This window comes from Euleptes europaea, unplaced genomic scaffold, assembly GCF_029931775.1.
Source record: "Euleptes europaea isolate rEulEur1 unplaced genomic scaffold, rEulEur1.hap1 H_2, whole genome shotgun sequence".
NCBI classification, from domain to species: domain Eukaryota; kingdom Metazoa; phylum Chordata; class Lepidosauria; order Squamata; family Sphaerodactylidae; genus Euleptes; species Euleptes europaea.
This window is the reverse complement of record NW_026612050.1, coordinates 882,933-906,432: the sequence shown is the minus strand read 5'-3', so window position 1 is coordinate 906,432 and position 23,500 is coordinate 882,933. Positions and strand designations below refer to the sequence as shown.

The following is a 23,500-nucleotide window of genomic DNA, read 5'->3' as shown; positions in this document are numbered from 1 at the left end:
CTTCCCCACCGACTTCCTCCCTCCCTCCCAATATCTGGCGTCTCCTCCGTATCAATATTTGCTTTCGAGCCCCGAGAAGTGGACCCGCTTCGTGGGACCGGCTGCCCGCGAAACGCGCCTGCCGGCCGGACAAGAGTCGCCCCCGCGGCCAAGCGAAGCCTCGCCTCGCCTCGCCTGGCCGGGGCCGCCTCGAAGGGGCCAAGCAGGTGGCTTCGACGGGGCGGGCCGCGGCAGGGCAGGGCGGGGCGGGGCCACGGGAGCCCCTCCTCTCCGGCTCCCAGTGGGGCGCGGGGCTGCCCGGGGGCTTCGGCGCGAGGGAGCGAGTGGCAGCCGTCGCGCGGTCCGTCGGGAGCGCCCTTGGCTGACTTGACGGCCGGAGGATGCAGGCTCGTCTCCAGCAGTGGGGGCGGCTGGTGAGCCGGGGCGCCACTCTGCCCGGGCCCCGCGGCGGGGCCTTGGGGGGCGGCGAGGCGCGAGGCCGAGGGGGACGTCGCGGGCAGCGAGGCTCGGCCGGTCTGGCGAGGAGCAGCGCCGGGGGCGAGGGGGCCGGGGGCGCCGGGGGCGCCGGGGCCGCCGCCTCGACCTCCTCCAGGCACATCGAGCGGCTCCTGCCCAGGCACGATGACTTCTCCGAGAGGCATATCGGGCCGGGGGACAAAGAGAAGCGAGGGATGCTACAGACCGTGGGGCTGTCGGTGAGGAAACGCCGCGGGATTCCCTCTTTGCCGACCGTTTTGCTTACGCCTGGTTCCCCCCCAAGTTCTCTTCCCCCCCCAGTCCTCTTTCCCCCCCCCAGTCCTCTTTCCCCCCCCCCCACATGAAGACATTAGCCCGATACTCCTTCTTTACAGACCCCCTGGCTAGCACTCTCTGTCTTGTAGTTTAACCCACATCAGTATCCTCCCCCATGCATGCACCCTTTGAAGCCATTTGGCTCATTTCGCAGTACATAGCTTGGGGGGGGGGAATCAAATTTCTTAAAAGACTTCAGCAACAAAAGCTTTTTCTTTTCTTTTTTTTAAAGAACCACAAAGAGGTTTCATGAGACTTTCCTTTGGTGCTCCTGTTGGCTTATAATTGCATCCCTTTGTCTGCCTCGGGGGCAGCTTTGTAAGTGTCGAACTTTAAATGTGCGCTTAATGTGATGCTTTGGTGTATTTTTAGAGTATTGATGAGCTGATTGATAAAACCATTCCGGCGAACATCCGCTTGCAGCGGCCTTTGAAGATGGACGACCATATCTGTAAGTGTGCCTTTTAGCCAGATACCGTCTAAACCATAGTGTGAAATAGGTTTGCTCTTCAGTGCTGCTCAATGTATTAATAGGCTTTAATATAGCTCTATAGGAGAAACATTTTGCACAAGTTTTGTGATACCCCAAACAACTACAAAACTATCTTTTGAGCCATTACTAAACACATGGGCAGCCTAAAATATTACATTGTTACACTTAAACAAAGACACAATCTTTGTCAAGCAGAATATCAACACTTTTAAATGCAAATTTTTAAGAAGCTACTGTCTGGGAGATATATCACAGTAAATGCTGGCTGAGGGTTTTAAGAGTCCAAAATCTAGCTAGTATCTTGATCGGAAGTAATTTGTTTTGGTGTTATGAATTTACAATGACAGAAAAATATCTCTTTTGGAAGAGATGTTCCTCCTTGTGCTTTATTATCAAATTGTCTTTATAATCAACCAGGAGATGAGCATGATAGCTGAAGGTAGAGATCCTTTTAAAATTAGTCAAAAGGATTTTCCTTAGAACTATATTAGTGCATTCTTAGTAGTCATTCAGCAACAAAGGGAGTTCCTGTATTCTGTGGGACAAGGCACACTTTAGATTTTATTTGTAGCCCTATAAATATCTCCTAAGCACCTAATGTAAAAATGGTGCGTAAATGACTATTTGTGGAACACATGCTAATGACTTAGACTGTTTTAACAGGTTTGATTAAACAATTGTACTTCTACAACCTGTGAGTTCCTTGAAGACCAAGGCTAATCTAATCCATGATAATGTTTTAATATGTAAGCACACATGTAATTTGATTTTTCTTTTGATGTTGCTAAGCAGCAAATTGCTTTTTGAGTATAAACTTTAGGCCTTGCAGCCTCTGTGAGCTTCCTGACCACTTCAGTCTGGTTTTAGTTTGAGATGATATCACAGAACAGAAGCTGCAGCTGGAATGAACTGCCAATATGTATTTGAATATTATATATTACAATGTCCCCTGAAAAAGCCTGTTGGAGAAACACGTAGGGAATTTTAACTGAGTAATATATTTTTACTTTATCTTGTACTGTCGGCTTTGGCCTTATTTTTTTAATCTCTTAGTTTCTAGATAAGCCAATTTCTTTCTCTTTTCATTAACAAAAAAGTTTACGTTAATTTTAATGTAACAAATTATAGGTGGTATTTTTCTAAATAAGACAGATGTGAAGATTCAGTACTGAGGAAGGATGATTAAAGATCAGTAAATCTCATATAACAAGCTACATTATTCATACAAATATCTAGACTTAGATCTGAGTGACAAATATAATGTAGTTTCTTATTGCTACTTAATGAGATTTGAGGGGGGGGGGTACTTGGATATAGTACCCCGGTTCAAAATACAGGTACTGTCTGAAATGTGAAGTTTTATGTCTATATTTTACCCTTTATAAAAATAAACTCGAATGCGAGCCTTATCCTTTCCCAATTACTCTTTGGATGTATTCTGAAGAGGTCCACAGTGAAATGCATGAGTAATTATGGGCAGTGCATGAATAGGGTTGCCAGCCTCCAGGTGGTGGAGAAAATAGACACCACTGTACTAGTATCTGGGGATAAGGAAATCAGTACAGGAGCGAAAACAACATGTAGGTGCAAAGAAAATTTATATGCTACTGTGTCTAAGATAATACACACTCATAAATACATGGAAAGAACCAAACACACAATAATCTCATGCACAACCATACAAAACCATCTCAAGGATGGTGGTAACCAGGAACAGTTCAATTCAAAAGTGCAAATGTCTCTCAACGTTTGTACATCAATCTTCTGTATTCATCTCATGCAGGTAAGTAGGCAATGGTAATCATTATTAAATATTCAAGAAGGAATGCTTCATGGAGGATACGGCCGTTTGTGAATGTTACCCTTCGTGGGAACTACAGCACTTTGAAATTTATTACTAAAGATGTGCAATATAGGAGGAACTTGCTTGAAGGACTGATGAAGAATTCAATTGTAAAGAATTTGAAACGGCCATATCCTCCATGAAGCATTCCTTCTTGAATATTTAATAATGATTACCATTGCCTACTTACCTGCATGAGATGAATACAGAAGATTGATGTACAAACGTTGAGAGACATTTGCACTTTTGAATTGAGCTGTTCCTGGTTACCACCATCCTTGATATGGTTTTGTATGGTTGTGCATGAGATTATTGTGTTTGGTTCTTTCCATGTATTTATGAGTGCGTATTATCTTAGACACAGTAGCATATAAATTTTCTTTGCACCTACATGTTGTTTTCGCTCCTGTACTGATTTCCTTAGCCTCCAGGTGGTAGCTGGAGATTTCCTGCTATTACAACTGATCTCCAGGCAACAGATCCGTTCACTTGGAGAAAATGGTCGCTTTGGAAGGTGGACTCTATGGCATTATACCCCATTGAAGTCCCACCCTTCCCTGAACCACACCCTTCTCAGGCTCCACCCCAAAATCTCCCTGTGTTTCCCAACCCAGAGCTGGCAGCCCTATGCATGAATCATAAAAAAAATAATCTTTCGTGAAGTTACTCAGTGTGTGGCATAGATGATCAAGTGTTGGATCCAGGGAGACCTGGGTTTGATTCCACACTTCTCCCACGGAAGCTTGCTGAGTGACCATAGGCCCATCACAAACTCTCAGCCTAGCCTATCTCACAGGGTTGTTGTGAGAAAATAAAGGAGGGGAGAACAATATTCTAAGATGCTTTGAGTCCCAGCTGGGGAGAAAAGCAGGAAATAAATACAAATGCACATCTGTAATAGGAGGTCTGGATGTCCTGCCTCAAGGAAGCAATGCTATTAAGAAGTACATTTTCCCATGACTCAAAATATAAACTGACACTGAGGAAAACATGGCTTTTACTCTCGGCTAATATTTATGTGTTATTGAGTAGTGCTGTATGGATTACCACTGGACGGGCACCCCAAGCAGCTGTTGGAGTGTACTTGTGTCATCAGTGTTAACTGCTGAACCAATTTCCACTCTCCCCTCCCTCCATGCCATTTTGCAAGTATTTGAGCTATTTACTTTAGTTCTGTAAACGCTGAACACTGGTGCACTTGTACATTCATTTTTGACAAAGTACTAAATAGCAGTGTCCCATCAGTGAGAAGCACCTGGCTGCATTGGATGAGTACAGATCCCCCGGGCCACATAGTATGCACCCAAGAGTACTCAAAGAACTTTCTAGAGAGCTTGCAGAGCCTTTATCCATCATCTTCCAGACCTCTTGGAAGACAGGAGATGTGCCAAAAGACTGGAGGAGGACGAACGTTATCCCTCTTCTCCTAAAAGGGAGGAGGGATGATCCTTCTTTGATCAAGTGACGAGCTTAATGAATCAAGGGAATGCAGTCAATGTTGTTTACCTGGATTTCAGTAAAGCTTTTGACAGGGTTCCCCATGATGTTCTGATGTGTAATTTAAAGGACTGTGGACTGGACCCTAGGATCGTTAGGTGGATAGGGAACTGGTTGGAGAATCACACTCAAAGAGTAGTTGTCAATGGCATTTCATCTGAATGGAAAGAGGTGTCCAGTGGGGTGCCACAGGGTTTGGTTCTTGGCCCAGTATTTTTATAAATGAGCTGGATGAGGATGTGGAGGGACTACTCATTAAATCTGCAGTTGACACCAAAGTGGGAGGAGCAGCAAACACCAGAAGACAGAGAGAATTCAGTGAGATCTGAACACATTGGAAAAGTGGGTGGACATGAACAAGATGCAATTCAACAAGCATAAGTGCCGAGTTCTACATCTGGGTAACAAAAATGAGAAACACACACCTTGGATGGGGGATACACTTCTGGGCAGCAGAGTGTGTGAACAAGATCTTGGGGTACGGGTGGACCATAAGTTAAATATGAGGAGCCACTGTGATGCAGTGACAAAAAAGCTAATGCAGTCTTGGGTGTATTAACAGAGGCATAACATCCAAATCGCAAGATGTCATATTTCTGCTGTACACTGCATCGGTCAGGCCTCACCTGGAATACTGTGTGCAGTTCTGGAGGCCTCACTTCAAAAAGAATGTGGACAGAATCGAGCGGCTGCAGAGAAGAGCGAAGAGGATGATTAGGGGCCTGGAGACCAAGCCCTCAAAGGAAAGGCTGAGGGAGTTGGGAATGTTTAGACTGGAGAAGAGGTTGAGGGGGGACATGATTGCTTTCTTTCAGTACTTGAAGGGCTGTAACTTAGAGGAGGGCAGGGAGCTGTTTCTGTTGACAGCAGAGGAGAGGACTCGCAATAATGGGTTTAAATTGTGGGCAGAAAGGTATTGGCTGGATATTAGAAAAAAATATTTAAGAGTTGTTCAGCAGTGGAATCATCTACCTCGGGAGGTGGTGAGCTCCCCCTCACTAGCAGTCTTTAAGCAGAGGCTGGACAAACACTTGTCAGGGATGCTCTAGGCTGATCCTGCATTAAGCAGGGGGTTGGTCTAGATGGCCTGTATGGCCCCTTCCAACTCTATGATTCTATGATCATTCTTTGCATATTCAGCACTGAAGCACCAACTTGTGCATGTGTTTAAGGTGACCATTGTTGCCCATTCCAAATCAAGTCCCTGCAGTCCCCTCAACTTCTTTCCTCAGTCTATTACATATGAATTTATACAATGCAGAGCTATTTTACAAAGGTTAAAACAGCATTGGAGTTTGACTGATCTGCTTTTTAGTCTCTGAAATGTGATTGTAACAAATCCTAAGACAAAATCTAGCATTAGTGGCAGTGATTTAACTTAACAAAAAATTCCACAGTATAATATCATAAAAGTGACAAAAAATAACAGTGGTCAAGTTAAAGCTATTTATTTATATTCATTTATATTTTCCACTTATGTAACCACCATCACTACCCAAGCAGGCTATGAATTACGGATCGTCATCATCGTTGTTTGTTAAAATAAATCAATTTTATCTGGGCCCACTGGTCACTAGTATGAATTAGTAACATTGTGTTACAGATGGCTACCTACTCAGTGATAACATGAAAAGAACAGCTGGTGGTATTTCAATTCATGGATACAGCAAGTCTTGTTTGGTTAAGCTAATAATCTAGTTTACTGTTGCATAACATTGCACTTCTCTGATAAAATATCTCCTAGGGTTATTGACATCTGGATGTCTCATAATCATAAACTGGAACTTTCCAGTATTTCAAAAGGATGAGAGAGTGCACAAGATTACCAGATTGCCTAATCTGATGTCTTTTAATGGACAATTAATAATTTGATTCAATTACCCTGTCACTAGGTTGACAAAGCAAAAGTCCCTCTGCAAGATCTTGTTACTAAGTAGCATAGGATCAGTCTATATGCAGATAAGTGCTAATAATAACATTGAGCGATTGAAGGGGAGAAGTGTGGCAAAAGAGCCACAATTGGAGTTCAAAATTCATAAACTCCTCATTCTCTTTGCATGGTCTGAAAAGAAATAATTGCATGTTTGTGGCCTTCACTGATATTTAAGAGAACTGGGGTGGGGGTGGGGAAGAGGCTATATATGCATATTATGCCCTGGTGTAAGGATATTAGGTAGAACTGTGTATGGATTGCTTTTTAAACAAAACAAGAGTTGTACAAATAATTGAGGAATACTAAATATATCAATTGACTAAATCTTATCAACTCTTTTGCAAGAGATATGTGACCAGATTAAGTGGCTACAAATGCATAGCCCAGACTATAAGAATGATTGGGAATTGTACATGCAGTAACTCTTTTGGGTTAGTCTCATCTAGCTCAGGATATACAGTATGTATAGAAGCTTGCTTCTGTGCACAAGTGATTGTTTGATTGAGACACTTGAATTTTCATCAGAGCTGGAGCCCAATACATGTGGTTAATGTTAAGAACTCTTGATAATTGTGTGTTAAATCCAGGATTCTTCACTGAATCTTCATAGTTTCAGTGAAGCTGAAGACAGGGTGGGATGAAAAATTCAGTGTGTTTTACTCCATTAAATGTTAAACTTCATGTGTCAGCTATTGTTTAATGGTTCTCATCGGACAATGAAAAAATGCTCTTCACCCCCCTGTTTTTTTTATTACAGTTTGGCCCCTGTTCTTGCTGTCCTGTCTTCTAAAAGGTTCATACACAATTTATTCCCCTTCATTCATGTTCCTTTGCATTTCCATCCACCAAGAGAACTCTGTTGCTTTTATTCTCAGATAAGGGCACTGTTAATAGTACATAAGGACAGAGGTGATACTGTTCTTCCATTACCTTCTCTCTACCTGTTTCCATGTTTTCCATTAGCTTCCACTTTTGCCATTGGGGGCTCCATAGATATTATGCTAAAGGTTTTGTCACATTATACACACATTGTCCTTCTCAGTGGTTCCCAACCTTTTTTTGACCAGGGACCACTAGGACTTTTTTGTTTGGTGCAGGGACCCCAAGGTTCAAAATAAAAATTCTGAGAATTTGAAAATAAACTTTAATCATAACTGTTAGTTAAACATTAAACTTAGAATAATATTTGAATATATTTTTATAATAGAGAACTTTTAATTGAAAATGTTAATTTATTATGGGTTTATAACTTTGTTTCGCGGACCTTAATTTAGTTCTCGTGGACCCCTGGGGGTCCGTGGACCCCCGGTTGGGAACCAGTGTTCTATATTGTCCTGAATTGCATAGATTGAATGGTGGTGGTGAGTAGATAGGTAATAGTAGGTAGAACCAAATGGTCTTTTGGCATTTTTCAGTTCATCTTTTCCCTCTTGTATTTTTTAAGGTTTGTAATTGATTTTATTTTCTATGCAACAATAGACATAAAGCCAATAGAATAGATAGAACCATAGAATCTAGAGCCAATTTAATGTCAGTAAAAATGACCTATCACCAGTGAGGGTTTGAATGATGAGGGAATGGTATCTTGGGCAAAATTGGTTTTTGCATCTTAGCCAGTGGAAATGCAGGTCTTCTCTTAAAATCATAGGAAGTTTTACTTTTCCTCCATAGACAGCTTCTTGGCTTTCACTTTTGTATCTGCTGTCTGATTAAAAGCAGATTATATGATAGCAGAAGCAGTTTAGTGCCCTTGGTGGTCCAGGACTTCGTGAATTACTATCAGTCAGTAGAAAGAAGTTTGTTTAAGGTAATTACCCATTCCTTTCTCCCAAAAGGAACCCACATCAACTTATAACAAAACATTTTCATTCATTCTGCTCCCCACCAACAATATCTCTCTTTTTGCAGAAAAGAGGGGAAGGTAGAGATCTCCTTCCTTCAGTCAAATAATATTAAACCTGATCATTCCTTATTCTGTTCCTTAAACCATGAAAAATACTTGCACTTGTAGAACTGGAAAATATTCCATTAGTCTAACTACTATTTTAGCCTGGTTTAGTTTCATAAATCCTGGATGGTTTGTTGAGATTCAATACAAACTGCATCAATACAAACTGCAACAACTGTATCATTAGCAAAAAGGATGCCACCTTTTCCTAAACTTCAGTTTATAAATTGAGAACGTTATCCAACCCAGCAATATTTTTCCTATAACAAAACTGGCCTTAGTCACATACCCAGGTGGTGTTTTCTTATGTTACAAATCAGTTCTGGGAGCCTCTACATTTAGCTGATATAAGCTGCTATTTGTGATATGTGGAAATATGTAATTTTCCAGACACACAGTAGCAGAGGTCCAGGTAAAATTGAGCTGTCTCCAGAGGAAAGTAGCGCCCTGCCCATAAATGTTAATATTGTACTGAATGTGCAGTGTCCTTTCTCTTTCCTGTTCACTTCTGAGATAACAGTGCCAAAAGATCAATGAACTCTATTCTTGGTACATTAAGATCCTTACTTCTGATCATTACGCAATACAGAGATATGAACAGGGTCAGCAAAAAAACAAACATGCTAGCTACCATTTCAGTGTAGTGGGTTTGTTGTAATGCATTTGATCTTAGCTGCTGGCCTAGAAAACTAGAAGCACTAGTCAGAGGAGGATGGCCAAGTTCCAAGTGTTTCTTAATGGGTGTTTACAGTCCTTGTATTTCCAGCTCCCTCCTCCCCGTTCATTGAGTACATTGCTTTATAGCTTTCTCATTGCACAATAGAGGGGAGAGCCTCAAATTAACCAATTAGATTCATAATCAAAGTCCAATGTCCATAACATAATGATAAATACTGAAGTAACTTGTTAGGGGTTGATCTTAAAATGCATAAGAAATCTGGTCGGCAACCCAAAGTTATGCCATTGCAATATTTCAAAACATAGGGCTACTCCAGCAGCCCAGCCTAATATGCTGAAATCCCAAGCATGTCAGGTCCAGTATTTAGGATTAGGGTGCTGGAGACACATGCACCAAAGCACTTCAGAAGGTCAATTTCGTGATATTGATTGATTTTTGGGCTGACACCCCCCCTTCTTTGAGTGTGTGCCTTTGGCATCTGGCATTTACGGTATCCTCATTCTGGATTTTTGTGTTATCTACCTGTACTTCCATCAGCTTTTCTGTTTTACTTTATGAACCAAATACTAATTCTGCTTAGTAACTGGGAGGGGAATAGCATCACTTTAAAGAAAGAAAAACACCACCACCTCCAACATATTTTTGAACCAGTCCTAGTGAACAATGGCAATCTTCTTGATATTTAATTCTGGAGATTTCAAGTTCTAGAAAAAACATAAATTGACCGAATGCTGTTTATTGTATGAGTATACCACATATAGTGTGTTTCTGTATGTGGTGTCATGTGTTGTTAATTGCCAGATGCATAAGCACATTTGTGTATTGGAGAGGTTTGGTGTGTTCTGGAAGGCCCATAATATTTGGGGTGGGGATGGCAAGACCAGAAAGAGGAATTGGAGAAATTACCTTGTGCAAATGGCAATTTGAATCTCATTTTGGGTTACATAGAATAGATCATAAATGTGTTAGGTTTTTGACCTAAATGAGGGAAGCTGATAACCCTAACTGCATCTTTCAGCAGGTGTTTCTCTTGTAAGTCAGGCTTCTATTACCCATCTCCACAGAAAATGCATTCTTCACTGTTCTGCTAAGAATGGAAACTATTTCTGATCACACTTCATTGTCAACTGCATTCGACTTAGAAGGTTTGGATAACTAATAGATTCTTTGGTCAGAACTTGTGATTCCACTGAAGCCACTAAGAGTGTTTACATTAATTCCTAATTCATACCAAGGTTTTTCATTTTATGAAGGGCTCATTCGCCGTTGGCTGATACTTGAATCTTCCATTTGGGTTTAATTCCAGCAATCCTTGTTTTTTGTCCTGTTTATGCACTATTGTACTTTGAAGAATTATTTCTAGTTGATGTAAGGCATGCCTTCCAAAATTTGTTTGAGCTTAAACATCTTAATATTAAAAAATGGTTCTAAACTGAACTTGTATGCAGTATTTTATAATATGTCCATATCAATCCTGTTCATGACAGTTGTCAAAGAAACCGTAATTGGATTGGATTGGATGTGCCTGTATGAAATGGGAAGAAAGGTGAAGATAGCTGCCGCACTTTAAATGTTTCTTAAGAGGAAAACGTAGACAATAAGTTTCTCTGACATCTGAGTCTATGACAGTTTATGCTGCGCTTGGTATAATCTGTTTTTAAAAGAAACTGAAGGTTACATGAACATTTCTGAACTACTTTTTAATTTGTGCAGGTGTGCACCTCTTTCTTTATATAAACTAAAGATTTATGTAAAGAAGTGGTCCTATGGATCAGCCACCTGAAAAATGAATTGGCAGCCCTTACTTGATGACTTCTATGGATTTCCTCCTGTACCTCACTACTAGTAATTTGCCTTAATAGGCTGTTCACACAGCTAACTTAACCTACCATGTCACAGTGCACATAGGGAAAAAGTCTCCAAATACTGAATTTTTGTACAAACTAGCTGTGTGAATCAAACCTGGAATCCAATGACTTTTCCTTTTTAGCAACATTCTCACTGTGTGTGATTTCTTTGTAGTGTGTTTTTCTGTGAGGACCCTAAGAAGCCTGTTTCTTGTTTGTGTAACATACTTGTATTTATTGCCTCTTTATGGAAATGTTTCTTTGGTTTGAAGCACAACCTGGAATTGTATTACTGTATTACAACAGAATTGTATTACTGTACAACAGTATTGTATTACTGTATTACAACCTGGAATTGTATAACATAGATTTAGTCAGCCTTTGAGATCTTGTAACAGTGCAGTCCCAAACAGTGACACTGCTCTAATCCCATTGACTTCGGTGGATTTCGAAGTGGGTAACTCTCTTTAGGATTGCACTGTAAAAATGTGTGTGTGTTGATTCCTCTGTTGCCTATGGCTGTGAACCAGGGGCTTTCTAAGCACGTTCATGGTTGATCTGCAATATTTTGCTCTACTCGTATGCTGGACACAACAGAGCTGCGTTATCTAAGGGATGGCAAATGCGATGCTTGTCTGGCTAGAAAGTAGGTTTCAAACAGTCTTGCCCACCTGAAGGTTTGCTCTCGGAGGACACATAAGCATGAGGAAAGTAAATAGTGTTTTCAAGGGTAAGAGTATACCTTATAAGCAGCTAAGGCTACTGAAATGGTTTATTCTGGACCAACCAGATGGTGGCTGATAAATCCCCACCCCAGCTATAAATTCAGTGGTTTCCCTGTCGCCAAAGTAGTCGTGTGTGTCATTCAAGGCTTGCTAGTGAATTATGGTTACACTGCTTCCAAGAATGAAGTAAGTTAATAGAAAGCTGTTTTTATTCTTGTCAAATACATTTGCTTCCTACAGGGAACCATGTTGCATGGCATACTGTTCAGAGGGTCCCCAGGACCTCAGCAGCAACTTCTCGAAAAGTGGTAGTGGTAAAGAAACAGCTGCCATAAATCCTGTGAAATCTTTTCCTTATTGGGTCAAGTCCTGCAATGTAGCTGCTCGGTTATCACAGCCTGCTATGTCACTGGCGACTGGAGGCCATGATCTTAGGGCAGTTCACTCCTTATAAGAATACAAAAGACCCATGTGATACCACATATCTGCTGCTTGTAGTAAAATGGGGTTACTGGTTAATGTCTTAGAGCAGAGGCCACCAACATAGCACCTGTGGGTGCCATGACAGGCACCAGGAAAAGTGTTGGTGGGCAAGAAAGTGGGAGGGGCCAGAGGAGGCTTTTGCTGAGCTCATGTAAAGGGAATAACCAGGTTGGATACCTACAAAATTAAGACAGATACTGCCATATAAGGGTTCTTAGCTAGCTCAATATTTACTTTGTGTGCGTACAAAAAATATTTTAAAATAATATGTGAATTTAAAAGGCATTCTGTTTAACAAAGCTTCTGCTTGAAATGTCAGAATTCCTATCAGAGTTATGCACAGCTTCGCTGCCTGACATTTTTGACAGACTTCACCTCCTGTGGCAACCATTTTGTGGTTCTCTCCACCATGCTGTATTAGAATTCCAAAGATGTCCACAGGCTCAGAGGGGACCTCTGTGTTACAAATTTTCAGAATTACCATGTGGTATGTTACATTACTCATAAGAAAGGATTCAGACGTTCTATGTGAGATAGGATGTATAGCCTAACTGATAAAATCAAGCAAGGAAGGAGGCTGATAGCATAGGAGGTTCAGGTCCACTCTAGCGGGCGGTAGCCCTTGGCTAGTATTGTAATGCCTGCAAAAATGTTCAGCATTATTAAATCCTTTACAAGATGTACACTATAACTTTCTTTTTAATTAGGTGAGAATGAAATTCTTGAAACTTTATACAATATTGCCAGCAAGAACAAGATCTGGAGATCCTATATTGGCATGGGTTATTACAACTGTTCAGTCCCTCAGGCCATTGTGAGGAACTTGCTGGAGAATGCAGGATGGTAATGTACACTGTTTTATCATTAAATAAGTTTATGATCCATTAATATTTTTCAGCTTATTAACATTTTGGGATATATAAAGGTACCCACACTGTATGCATCTACTTTGTAATGCTTCAAGATGTTAATTATAGGAAAACAGCATCTGTAGAATTAAAGTTTTTTAAGGAGCAAAAATATTTCCTTTCAAATATGTAAGTCTGATTGTAGAAACACATTGTTTTCTTTATTTCTTTACATACCACCAGCTTACTATTGTTGTTGGGAATAGATCTGTCTGCAAAAGTTATCTTTTATCACATCTTTTGAATGTATACTTTATTTGAAAATTTACAGTTTTAGAATTTCACTGAGTGTAAACTTAGGAAAACTGAGGTTTGAGGATATTGGGTCCTGGTATATAAATCATATTAAAGAAACCTTAATTATTAAGGACTTATTTATGGTCTTTGCAGGACCCACTGTTCAGACAGTTTAATTCAGAAAAGTAGAAACGTGAAGTGTTAAAGAGATGTGAAACAAACTAATTGCAAATATAAAATAAATAGCTTTTAACCAGCATAGCCTGATCCTGTCTTTGGCTATTGACAGAGGCTTATTTGCAGCAGCTACTGTGGTGTTCGGAGGGAAAGCAGCATGGTATAGCCTGATCTCATCAGAGCGTGGAAGCTAAGCAGGATCCTTGGAAGGGAGACCACCAAGGAGACTGCAGAGGAAGGCAATGGCCTCTGCTTCTCACTTGCCTTGAAAACCCTTACTGAGGTTGCTGTAAGTTGGCTGCAACTTGATGGCACTACGCATGCAGGCACACACACACACTCAGAGTGATGTCCATGTTGGGCCACTGGTGAACTCAAATGTAAAGGCATCCCTTGCCTTTGCACCTCTTGGTTGTCACAAGTCATACAAGGCTCCTGCGATAGTCTATAACAATGGCCTGCAGAGGCCAGTGGGTACTTTCTATCCCATCCTGCCCTAAAAAAGTCCCTTATGTGGTATGTTCTTGCAATTCAATGGGATTTCTGCTGTTATCACTACCAGAGGACAGATGTCACAGAATAACATCATGTGAAGAATATGGGCTATATCAGTCTTGTAAATAAATTCACAAAAGTTAGTAGCCTAAAACTATATACCTTTGTTATTTGTGGCTTCAGAGGTAATCCTTCTTGCCTTGGCACAACTATTATTCACCACAGGCAGCTGGCCTCTTACAAGCTTAGCTTATGCAACAGAGGGGGGGAAATGTAGAGATTTTATATTGTTAAGCTGGTAAAACCAAACATTTCCTACATGTCTAGTAGATTACTTTTAAATAAGCTTTTATTGGTCATCTTTCTAAATCTAGTGTATATCAGGATGCTGAGCAGCATGTTAGCAATAAATATGCATTTGTCAAGTTTCTGAAATTTTTGGTTTGCATGATTAGATTTTCTTTTGAATATACAGAGGGAAATGTTTAGAACTCTGTAGTCATTTTGCTATGTGTCACAGCTTTGCAAATCACAGCAGGCTATTAAATCCTTAGAAATATCTGAAATTCTGTTTCTAGAAAACCGTGCTGTTCATGTAAAAAAATGCAGCTCCTGTGTACCAAAATGTCACAGCTTTAAGAAGTGTTTAGAGGAACATTCTGAAAGCGTGTTCATTCCACGTTTCGGTAAAAATGAGCAATGTACACTTAATGGGCATGAAAATTTGGTCCTTGAAGTAATTGACAAGGCTGAAGAAAAGAATATAAAAATGTATGGGGTATGTGGGTTTTTTTAAAAAAAGTTTTTTCTAAGTTTGCAGTGAGTTACAGGAAAGCAGTGTGAGGCCAACAGCATTCAAAGACTAATCTGGCAAAACATTCACATTCTTCTAGCAAGAATGCAACTCAATAGGGGTCTTGGGAAGAGATGAGACCTCTTGCTACTTTTGGAAGACAATTGCACACAGTCATTTATTCATGACTAGCTTCTTTATTTTAAGGTGATGTTTAGCAGAAATAGCTTGGTTGTTTTCGAGGCCAGAAGTGCGATTCATGTTCTCCCCTCCATGAGTGGAATTATATTTCTGCTTGCACAAGGGAGATGTGATTTCCACCCCACCCCAGTACAGACTCCAGTGCTGTATCTCCCCATTCTCAGGGGTCCCTAACTCTCAGGAGTAACTTTTGGGGAGGTGCAGGGGATCCAGCAAGAGGGGGAGATTGACAGATTATTTCCAGCAGATGTCCTTGCAACCCATTGCCTTAGCCATTAAGCACAAGGTGATGTTTTGCAATCCACCTGAAACTTGCCAGTCTGCACTGTATACATGGGCCAGTATTCACCTTTGCATTTGGAATAAATCAGTAAGGGGTAATACTCTGTAGAATTCTACTCAAGTGAAGAAGAGCCTTTTTTTACTTTCTTTGAATTCTTTTTTTGGCGGTAGTTGTTAATCAGGCTCAGATAACACAATTTCAGTGAATGCATAGGAAGTTTTTTGTTTTGATTTGTAGACAAATTCGTTGATAATACAAGAGATGTGTAATTCATACAATATTTGGCGAATAAAAACTTAAAGAGAAATGAAGAGGAAAGCAAAGCCGCAAGTGGGTCACTTGCCTTAGAATCAACTTGGAAACAGGTGTTGAGTTACTGACAGACTTGGATATTCAAATAAAAAAGCCAGAACTACATGTAAGATATATGAGTGGCAATCACTTTGAGTAATAAAGTATTTCTGTTACTCTTATCCTGTCAGGGTACGACATATTTTAATAGCTTCAGCACAGAATTTAGCAGTCAGAAGTGTAAACTGATTTTTCATCAGTTAGAAGCTTCTTAGCTAGAAACTCACCTGGTTGGTCAGGGAAAGTGTTAAGCAAAGGGGAAAGAACCCTTGTGCAGACTTCTTGGTAGAATGAACAGCGGATCAAGACATGTTCTGAAGTTTCTATATCCCCTAACCCATAAGAGTAAAGCCTTTCTGCTGTAGGGACCTTCTTATATCTTCCCTCCAATACCGCCGATGGTAAGGCCTGGCACCTAGCGAGGGTGAAAGTTTTCCTATGATTGATAAGTTCTAATTGGGAAAGATATGCTGTGGGGGAGATTTTTCAGGTGATAGGAAAGGCTGTGATCTCCCGAGATCTGCCTGACGTTCTATGTCATTCACCCTTTGCTTCAGAAGGCATATTGCCTGATCTTTACCCTGTGTCAACAAGGAAAGTGGAGAGAAGAGCAGCCTTTCTGTTTTGTTGTAAACTGCCTTAAGCCATAAGGACTGGAAGTTGTCCTGAAAGATCAAAGGCGACAAGCCTTGAGGGTTAAGATTTAATTTGAGCCACAGGGTAATGGAAGCAAGACATACCTTTGCCTCCACTTTCACGTTCCTGTCTCCAGTCATCCATTTGCATTGGATACGCAATGGGGTAAGTGGAGGGCCGCTCTTAAAATTTTTGATTAGATCCGCTCCAGTGGGGCAAAACAGGATGATGGTGGTCCAAGTATGGTCCCATACAACAGTTGGGCCAACGTTTTTGCTTAGTATAGCTTGAGAGCAGCTGGAAAGAAATGCCCTCCCTTGGTTCTTAAAATTTTAATTATATTAAAAGCGGATTTGTGCCCTAGCTCTGCAGCATAGTCGCTGTTGGCTCTTCTTGAACCAGAGGCATGCAGGACCACTCCAAGATACTTAAATTTGGTCACTTGTTCTATTTTGTGGCCATTTATGCTCCACACACGCACTTTAGGAAGCCCACCAAAGGCCAAAATTTTAGTCTTTGAATAGTTTATCTCTAGATGTTCTTTAGAGCAGTATTGTGATAACCTCCTCAAGGCTCTTTTGTTATCTAGACGGGGTTCTAGATAACAAAACCGCGTTGTCAGCATAAAGCAGGATATGAATGTTACTATGAGCAAGTTTTGGAGGATGAAAGTCAGGATCCTTTAAACTGTGGACCATGTTATTGATATAAAAGATGAGCAGCTTAGGTGCCAGAATACAACCCTGCTTTACTCCTTTAAAGGTGTTAATTACACTTGAGAGGTGTCCTAGCCTGTTGCATTTCTCTTTCTTCTAGATTGTTTAGCATTTTCATTTGACCCAAGAATAGGGTAGGTTTAAATAACCATCGTTTTGGCTCAGTAACGTACAATCAGCTGTTAGCAATGTAACACTGGGGACTGTATTTGGCTGCACATGTTTTGGTGTCTGTACTTCCTGAATGTTTTCACACTACCTCTCTGGTGTGGAGTTGCCTTAGAAACACAGCGAATTAATTCCAGTGATGTGACAAGAACATAAATGAATGGGCAAAGAATAGAAAGTATGTTTGGCTTCATATGAGAGGTGACAATGTGTCTAGACTTAAGCCTAGAAATCTGCTTTGGTAATCATTTTTAATTATTTTGAGATTACTTGAATTTGTGAAGTTTCATGTATATTGATTAAACGTTTGGCAAATGCTGGATGATACTAGCCAATTTAAGAAACAGAGCATGTCAGTATCCATAAAAAAGCAGTTATAGTATTCAAATGAACTCAACGGAAGTAATCAAAATAGGGCATATATGGGGGCGAGTAGAAAATAAGTAGTTTCCAGGGACAGTAATAGTGTGAGTGATGTGCAGGAATGACCCTCTGTGTAAATTGTGGTGTCACATGGGGATTTAAAAGTTTCAGTTTGAGGACAACGTCTAAGCTTATTTAAACATTGGCTAGTATTGATACTAAAAGCTCTTTGCTTTTACAAAGATTTTGGGTTTTGTAGTTAATTCTACTTTAAATTATGCTGTTGGAATTATGGTTGCCAGGTCCCCCCTGGCCACTGGGGATGTGGGGTAGGGTTGCCAGATTCAGGTTGGGAAACTCCTGGAGATTTGGGGATGAAGCCTAGGGAGGACAGGGACGTCCGTGGGGTACACTTGCATTTTCTCCAGAGGCACTGATTTGTATAGTCTGGAGATGAGCTGTAATTCTGGGGGGGGGGGAGGGCAAGTCCCACCTGGAGTCTGGCATCTTTAGTTGGAATTGATCTAACTCTTCTAACAGTCTTCTAACAGCCACTTTCAGTGCAGCCATCTGAGTCTTTCCCAAAAGTCCCTCTGAGGACCACAAAACCTTCAGGAATGATGATGTGACAGAGGGTGGGGGGAGAGGCAGCAAGTAGGAGTAACTTACAGAAATGCTGTCCATACACTCTTGTAGCAGTTTTCATCCCAATTGCAGAGCTGGCTCTACTAGCGCAAGAGTGTGAAGGAAGTGATTTTTGCCAGTTTTCCCTTTTGCTGCAGCTTCATGACTCACCCTGCATGGTTGTAAAGGATAAAAGGAAAAGCTGTCGACTCCCAGCAGTTTTTCAAAGAGCTTAGGTTGGGGCTACTTTGAGAAAGTAGCAGAGATCTGCTCTGTGAACTTGTTAATGTTGAAGAAGGCTTGGATCCCATCCAGGATCATTATAATATATCGCTTTGCTGACCAACCGCCTAGTTAGGGAGTCTCTAGAACTGGCTACCAAACAGCAAGGTTCACCCCAAACCCAATTAACCGCTGACCCTGGCATAAGACTGAAGACACAGGAGGCAGTAGCTGGATGGAAATGGCCACAACTTTTATTGGTTACAGCAAACAGGCATTGGCATGGCATTGGGGGCATGATCCCAGTCATCAGCTAACCCGCCTGTCAGCCAATGCATTTCTCCCAGCCCACATGCTGGGAGCTGTATAAGATGGTAGTTTTATGGAACCCACTTGGACGGAAGCCAGCTGTGTGGTCCCCCTGCCACATGGTGGGAGGCCAACCCGACTGTCCTCGAGCTGGGCAGGTCCCCTGACAGCCCCCGAGCTGGGCTTGTCCCAATCAGGCCTCCCCACAAAATCCCTTATTGGGATCCTCAAAGTGGGGGGAAGGGGGCAGGCAGGCCGGCTTTCCCATAAACTGGATCTGGCCCCCATGCCAAACCGCCAAAGTTGTGATGAGAAAAACAAACCTTAACAAAAACATGATTAAAGAGAAACAAACTTTAACCACATGATTAAAGGAAAAGTGGGTGGGGAAAAGCAAACCCGCATGCTGTCTGGACCAGGCGAGGCCTGCCTTTATTCTGTATGGTTGGACCTGAGTGGAAGCACCCAGGTCCGAGCAAACAGGAAGACCTACCCCCTGAAGCCCCCATTTGAATTGGGGGGCAGGGCGGCAAGCTTCTCGCTGTTGCAAAAACACCCAGCCTCACCCACCTGGATTCTGGCATGCCACCATTTATGTGGCTCACTGCAACAGCGTGGGAATCCCTCCAGGACCCAAGATACCTCCGCCCAGCTCACAAAAACCTTTGAAGACCCCTGCGCTGGCTCTATCTATCTGAGTGCTGGCCAACAAATGGGGGCTCGGAGGAGCCCAAGCTTCTCAGAAGGTATAGTTCTTAAATCATGAAGGTGAGCTCTCTCCCCTCCCTCGCTTAGTTTTATCCAGCCTTGCAAATAACACATTACTAGTTTATAAGCTGTTTGAATAGTTTTACTTGTCTAGGCAAGTAGTTACCTACAAGTTTGTTTAATCTGAAGCTTAACTATGATGTGTCTTTTCTATTTTTGTGATATTATAAATATAAATTCAGAAGCTGTTGGAGGGATTGGCCTGCCTGTGAACAGCTTCAGAGACTGTAAATGTTCCTGTTATTAAGAAAAATAGGAGATCCTGGATTAATGTAGAAACTTAGTAGTCATTAATGCACTGATTGAACTCAAACATTTTATTAAAAAGTAATATATTTTGGAAGTATATTTCAGAGTATGTTAGCTTTTATTATTAATTAAAATGTTTCTTATGCCTGAACAAATATCCACATTGTTAGAGAAGTTAATTTTCTTCCTTGCTACACAAATTTAATTCTAAAATTGCTGATTTATCCAGTTCAAATGATAATACAAATGATTATTTTAATTGATTTGCCTACAATTTTTTTGTAATAAAATTGCTCATAGATGTGCAACTCACCTTCTTATTAGGCAAACATGCTTTTCTCATTGCTTGAAGAGGCTTGATTTCTGAAACCTGATAATTTTAATAGGATTACCCAGTATACTCCTTACCAGCCAGAAGTGTCCCAAGGCAGACTGGAGAGTTTGCTGAATTATCAGACGATGGTGTGTGACATCACAGGAATGGATGTGTCCAATGCATCTTTATTGGATGAAGGAACTGCTGCAGCAGAAGCGATGCAGTTGTGTCATAGGTAAGCAACTTGAATGCATATGTGAGTTGAATAATTCATAATGAAATGCTTTACCTTGCAGTTTTCTTGTATTAAATAGTTAGGCTGGAGGCTTGAGTTGTGCTTGAACTTCTAAATGATAACATTCTTCCTGCCAACCTGCCCAGAAATGGAAAACTGAACCACAGATGTTGAAGCCAATCAGAACAGAAGGGGTAGTGGTTCTTGTTTGCATACTATATGTATGCCATGGAAACTATTAACAGCCCATTCCTGAGACCACAGGCAGGCCGCCAGTAGGCCTCCTAAGGGGCTTTGCGCCGGCGTGCACCGGCAAGAAAAACAGCAAAATGTGCAAAAGAAGCGAGAGGCTGAGGAGTGGGGTGGTGGGGCAGGCATGCCACGGCGTGGTCTCAGGCCAGCCAAGGCCGGTCAAGTTCACAGGCCAACTTCCGGGGGAGGGAGTTAGCAGTGGGGAGGCGGGCCACAGAATGGTGATGGGAGGGGCAGCCCACGAGAGTGGAGGGGCCACCTCAGGCGCAGGGGTGCTAGATGAAGGGCGGGGGCTGCGAGGGAGGCGGGGTGAGCAGGGCAGAAGCATGTGGATGGGAGACCTCCCGGAGGGGCCAGGATAATGGCAACAGCACTCAGTAGTGGCCATCGAGACAACGAGTGAGTAGTCAACAACGCCACCCTCATGGGTCCCCACAACCCTCCCAGTTGCACCCAAGCACCACCCTTTCCCAGCACACAAGCTCCAGGGTGGCCCGGGGGACTGACAGCGAGCCCCCCCCCCACACACACACACACAACCCAAAAGAAGGGCTGGGAAGGCAACTCTCGGACGAGAGAAGCTGCCCATCAGCCCTGGCCGTGGCAGCCAGGAATGGGCTGACCCTTGCCTGATGGGTGGCAGCATGTGCCGTCTTCCCACCATTGGAGAGGTTGTCCCCCTGAAGAGGGGAGGAGGGGAAAGGGGAGTGGGAAGGGGGGAAAACACAGCCATGCGACCTACCAGGGGGCTAACCGCAAGAGCAGCTGCAATTCCGCTGGACTAGCTGAATCCTTCCTGCCACCGGGGCAAGTCACAGGATCGGCTCATCTTCACGGATGGCCACTCTTGTGGCCATGAAGGCCCCGGGGATCCCAGTACCGAGGGCGTGGGACAACCTGGCTCAGAAGGCAGCCGGAGACAATGAGGCTGGGACGAGCAGTGGCGGTGCGACCCAAGTGGGAACGGCACATCGACATGTCATGGTGGACCGAGTCCTGGGGAAAACCGGGGGCCTCAGCACGGGGGCAGTGAGGGAACACATTAGAGTTGGCGGCAGTAGCGCTGGGAGACACAGGCTGGACACTAGTGAGCTGAGAAGGACAGCGGGGACTCTATGCAAATGTCCGCGGAGAGGTCTGGGAGCTGCCACTTCAGTGATGCCAGACCATGCCCTATCTGGCTCCCCGCGACCTCCACAGTCGCTGTGGGAGCTAGCCAGCCACTGAATAGCAGCCTCCCAAGATAACAGGCGCCTAGCGTGGCCCGCCCTGGAGACGGGAAAAGAAGGGGTCCGCACATGGGTGGCCACAAATCCCCCAGCAGTTTGGGAGTCCCATGTCTGGGCTGGGTGCCCCGACCTGGTCCCCGTCACCCGCCACCAAGGCATGAGTCCACAAGCACCCCCGTCATCCAGCCCATCTGAGGTGCGAGGCAGCTGGCCATGGGGAGGGTGCACACACGCAGGAGGAGGATGGTGAAGACAGTGGGGCGACTCGGTGATCTGGCCATGGTGCTGGATGGGGCGGTCCAGGGCCGGCGGCCACAGCCCCCTCAGACGGCAGGGCCATCAGAAGGGAGGGGGCGGGGAGGCTGGGGCATGCCATCCGCAGGATGGAGAGGGAGCGAGGAATGGTGTGGGTGAGGGTGGTAGCGAGGTCTGTCTTTGCACCAATGGAGAGGTGGACCCCCTGAAGAGGGGGGAGGGTCAGTCGCCGTCCAAGCTTGGAGGTGCCATGCAAGAGCGAGCACACCTCTGGTGGGTGGGGTGGGGGCCGACAGCAGCTCCATCGGCCCCGGTGAAAGGGCTGGTCAGCATATAAAGGCATTCCGCCAACGGGGCGAGCCTTGGGAATGACACATCTGTACAGATGGCTGTTCCCGCTGCCGTGCGAGGCCCCACGCAGCACAGTCTGCTTTGGCATGGGACGTCCAAGCTTGGAAGACAGCCAGACACCACAAGTGTGCGGCTCCTTCCATCTATGTGGAGATACCAGACCGACATGTCATGGTGGGCTCGCTGCTGGAGATTGCGAGGGTGGGGGGCCAGGGCTGGGGCCACAGGGCCTCCGTCCATGGCTGCCTCCTGCACTGGGAGCCCTTCCCTGGCAGCGCCCCCTGCTTGTGAGGTCACCGGTGGCTCCATGCAAATTGCCAGGGAGTTGCCACCACAGAGACGCCAGGCCATGCCCTTTCCACCTATCTTCACGCTAAGCGGCTACCATGGGAGCTGACCGGGTGCTGAAATCCTCTCTCCCAGGAGTTGTGCTCCTTGCTGCTGTACAGCCTCAGCAGGGTGACTATCGAGGGCATGAGACAGCAAGGGCCACAGTCATGGGCCGGGTGCTAGTGGCCAGGGAGGCTTGGGGGAATACACCCCCCTGCCGCTCCACTGGATGCGAGATACGGCTCCCGACCTATTGGTTGTCAGGGATGCCGCGGTCTGTGGAGGGCGCGTCTCCCTGGGGGATCAGAACCCATACAGGGAGGGGACAGGCAAGGTGGGGGAGCATCCAGCCTCCATGTCCTCAGGGGCTGCTCCCTGCGCAGGATGCCGAGGACCTCACCCTGGCCAGAAGGGCGCTGTCTGTAAGGTCCTCTTCGGGAAACCACCAGTGGTGCGTCGCCTCACTGCTGGCATGGGTTGGGTTGCAGGTGGGGGAAATAGAGGCCGCTCCCTGGTTCTGGGAGGATGGGAAGGGACGGGGTAGGGCCAGATGGTGAGGGAGAGCAGATGTCGGCCGCAATCTCTCGCCGGGACTCCAATGCAGCCGGGTGCCTGTGCGTTGGCCAGCCGCCCTGTCCCAAGACATAGCTCTCCCCTCTCTCCCTCCATTCCCTGCCATGCCGTCGGCCCCATGAGGGCTGGCCCTGGCGGTCTCCAAAGGGCAGGTGTGGAACAAGAGTGAGGGGCCATGACTAACAGGGCAAACAGACACCGACAACTATCACACAATGG

The 23,500-nt window shown here is 44.0% G+C and overlaps 1 protein-coding gene across 1 annotated transcript in view; it reads left to right on the top strand.

Annotated features, from left to right (window-relative positions):
- Positions 1-380: 380 nt before the first annotated feature.
- The window catches only part of LOC130492910 (glycine dehydrogenase (decarboxylating), mitochondrial), a 48,763-nt gene continuing 25,643 nt past the window's right edge, over positions 381-23,500 (top strand). The window contains exons 1-4 of the mRNA XM_056866685.1: positions 381-695; positions 1,165-1,243; positions 12,948-13,083; positions 20,127-20,291. Coding sequence (XP_056722663.1) covers positions 381-695; positions 1,165-1,243; positions 12,948-13,083; positions 20,127-20,291 — 695 coding nt within the window. The remainder of the gene's footprint in view (positions 696-1,164; positions 1,244-12,947; positions 13,084-20,126; positions 20,292-23,500) is intronic.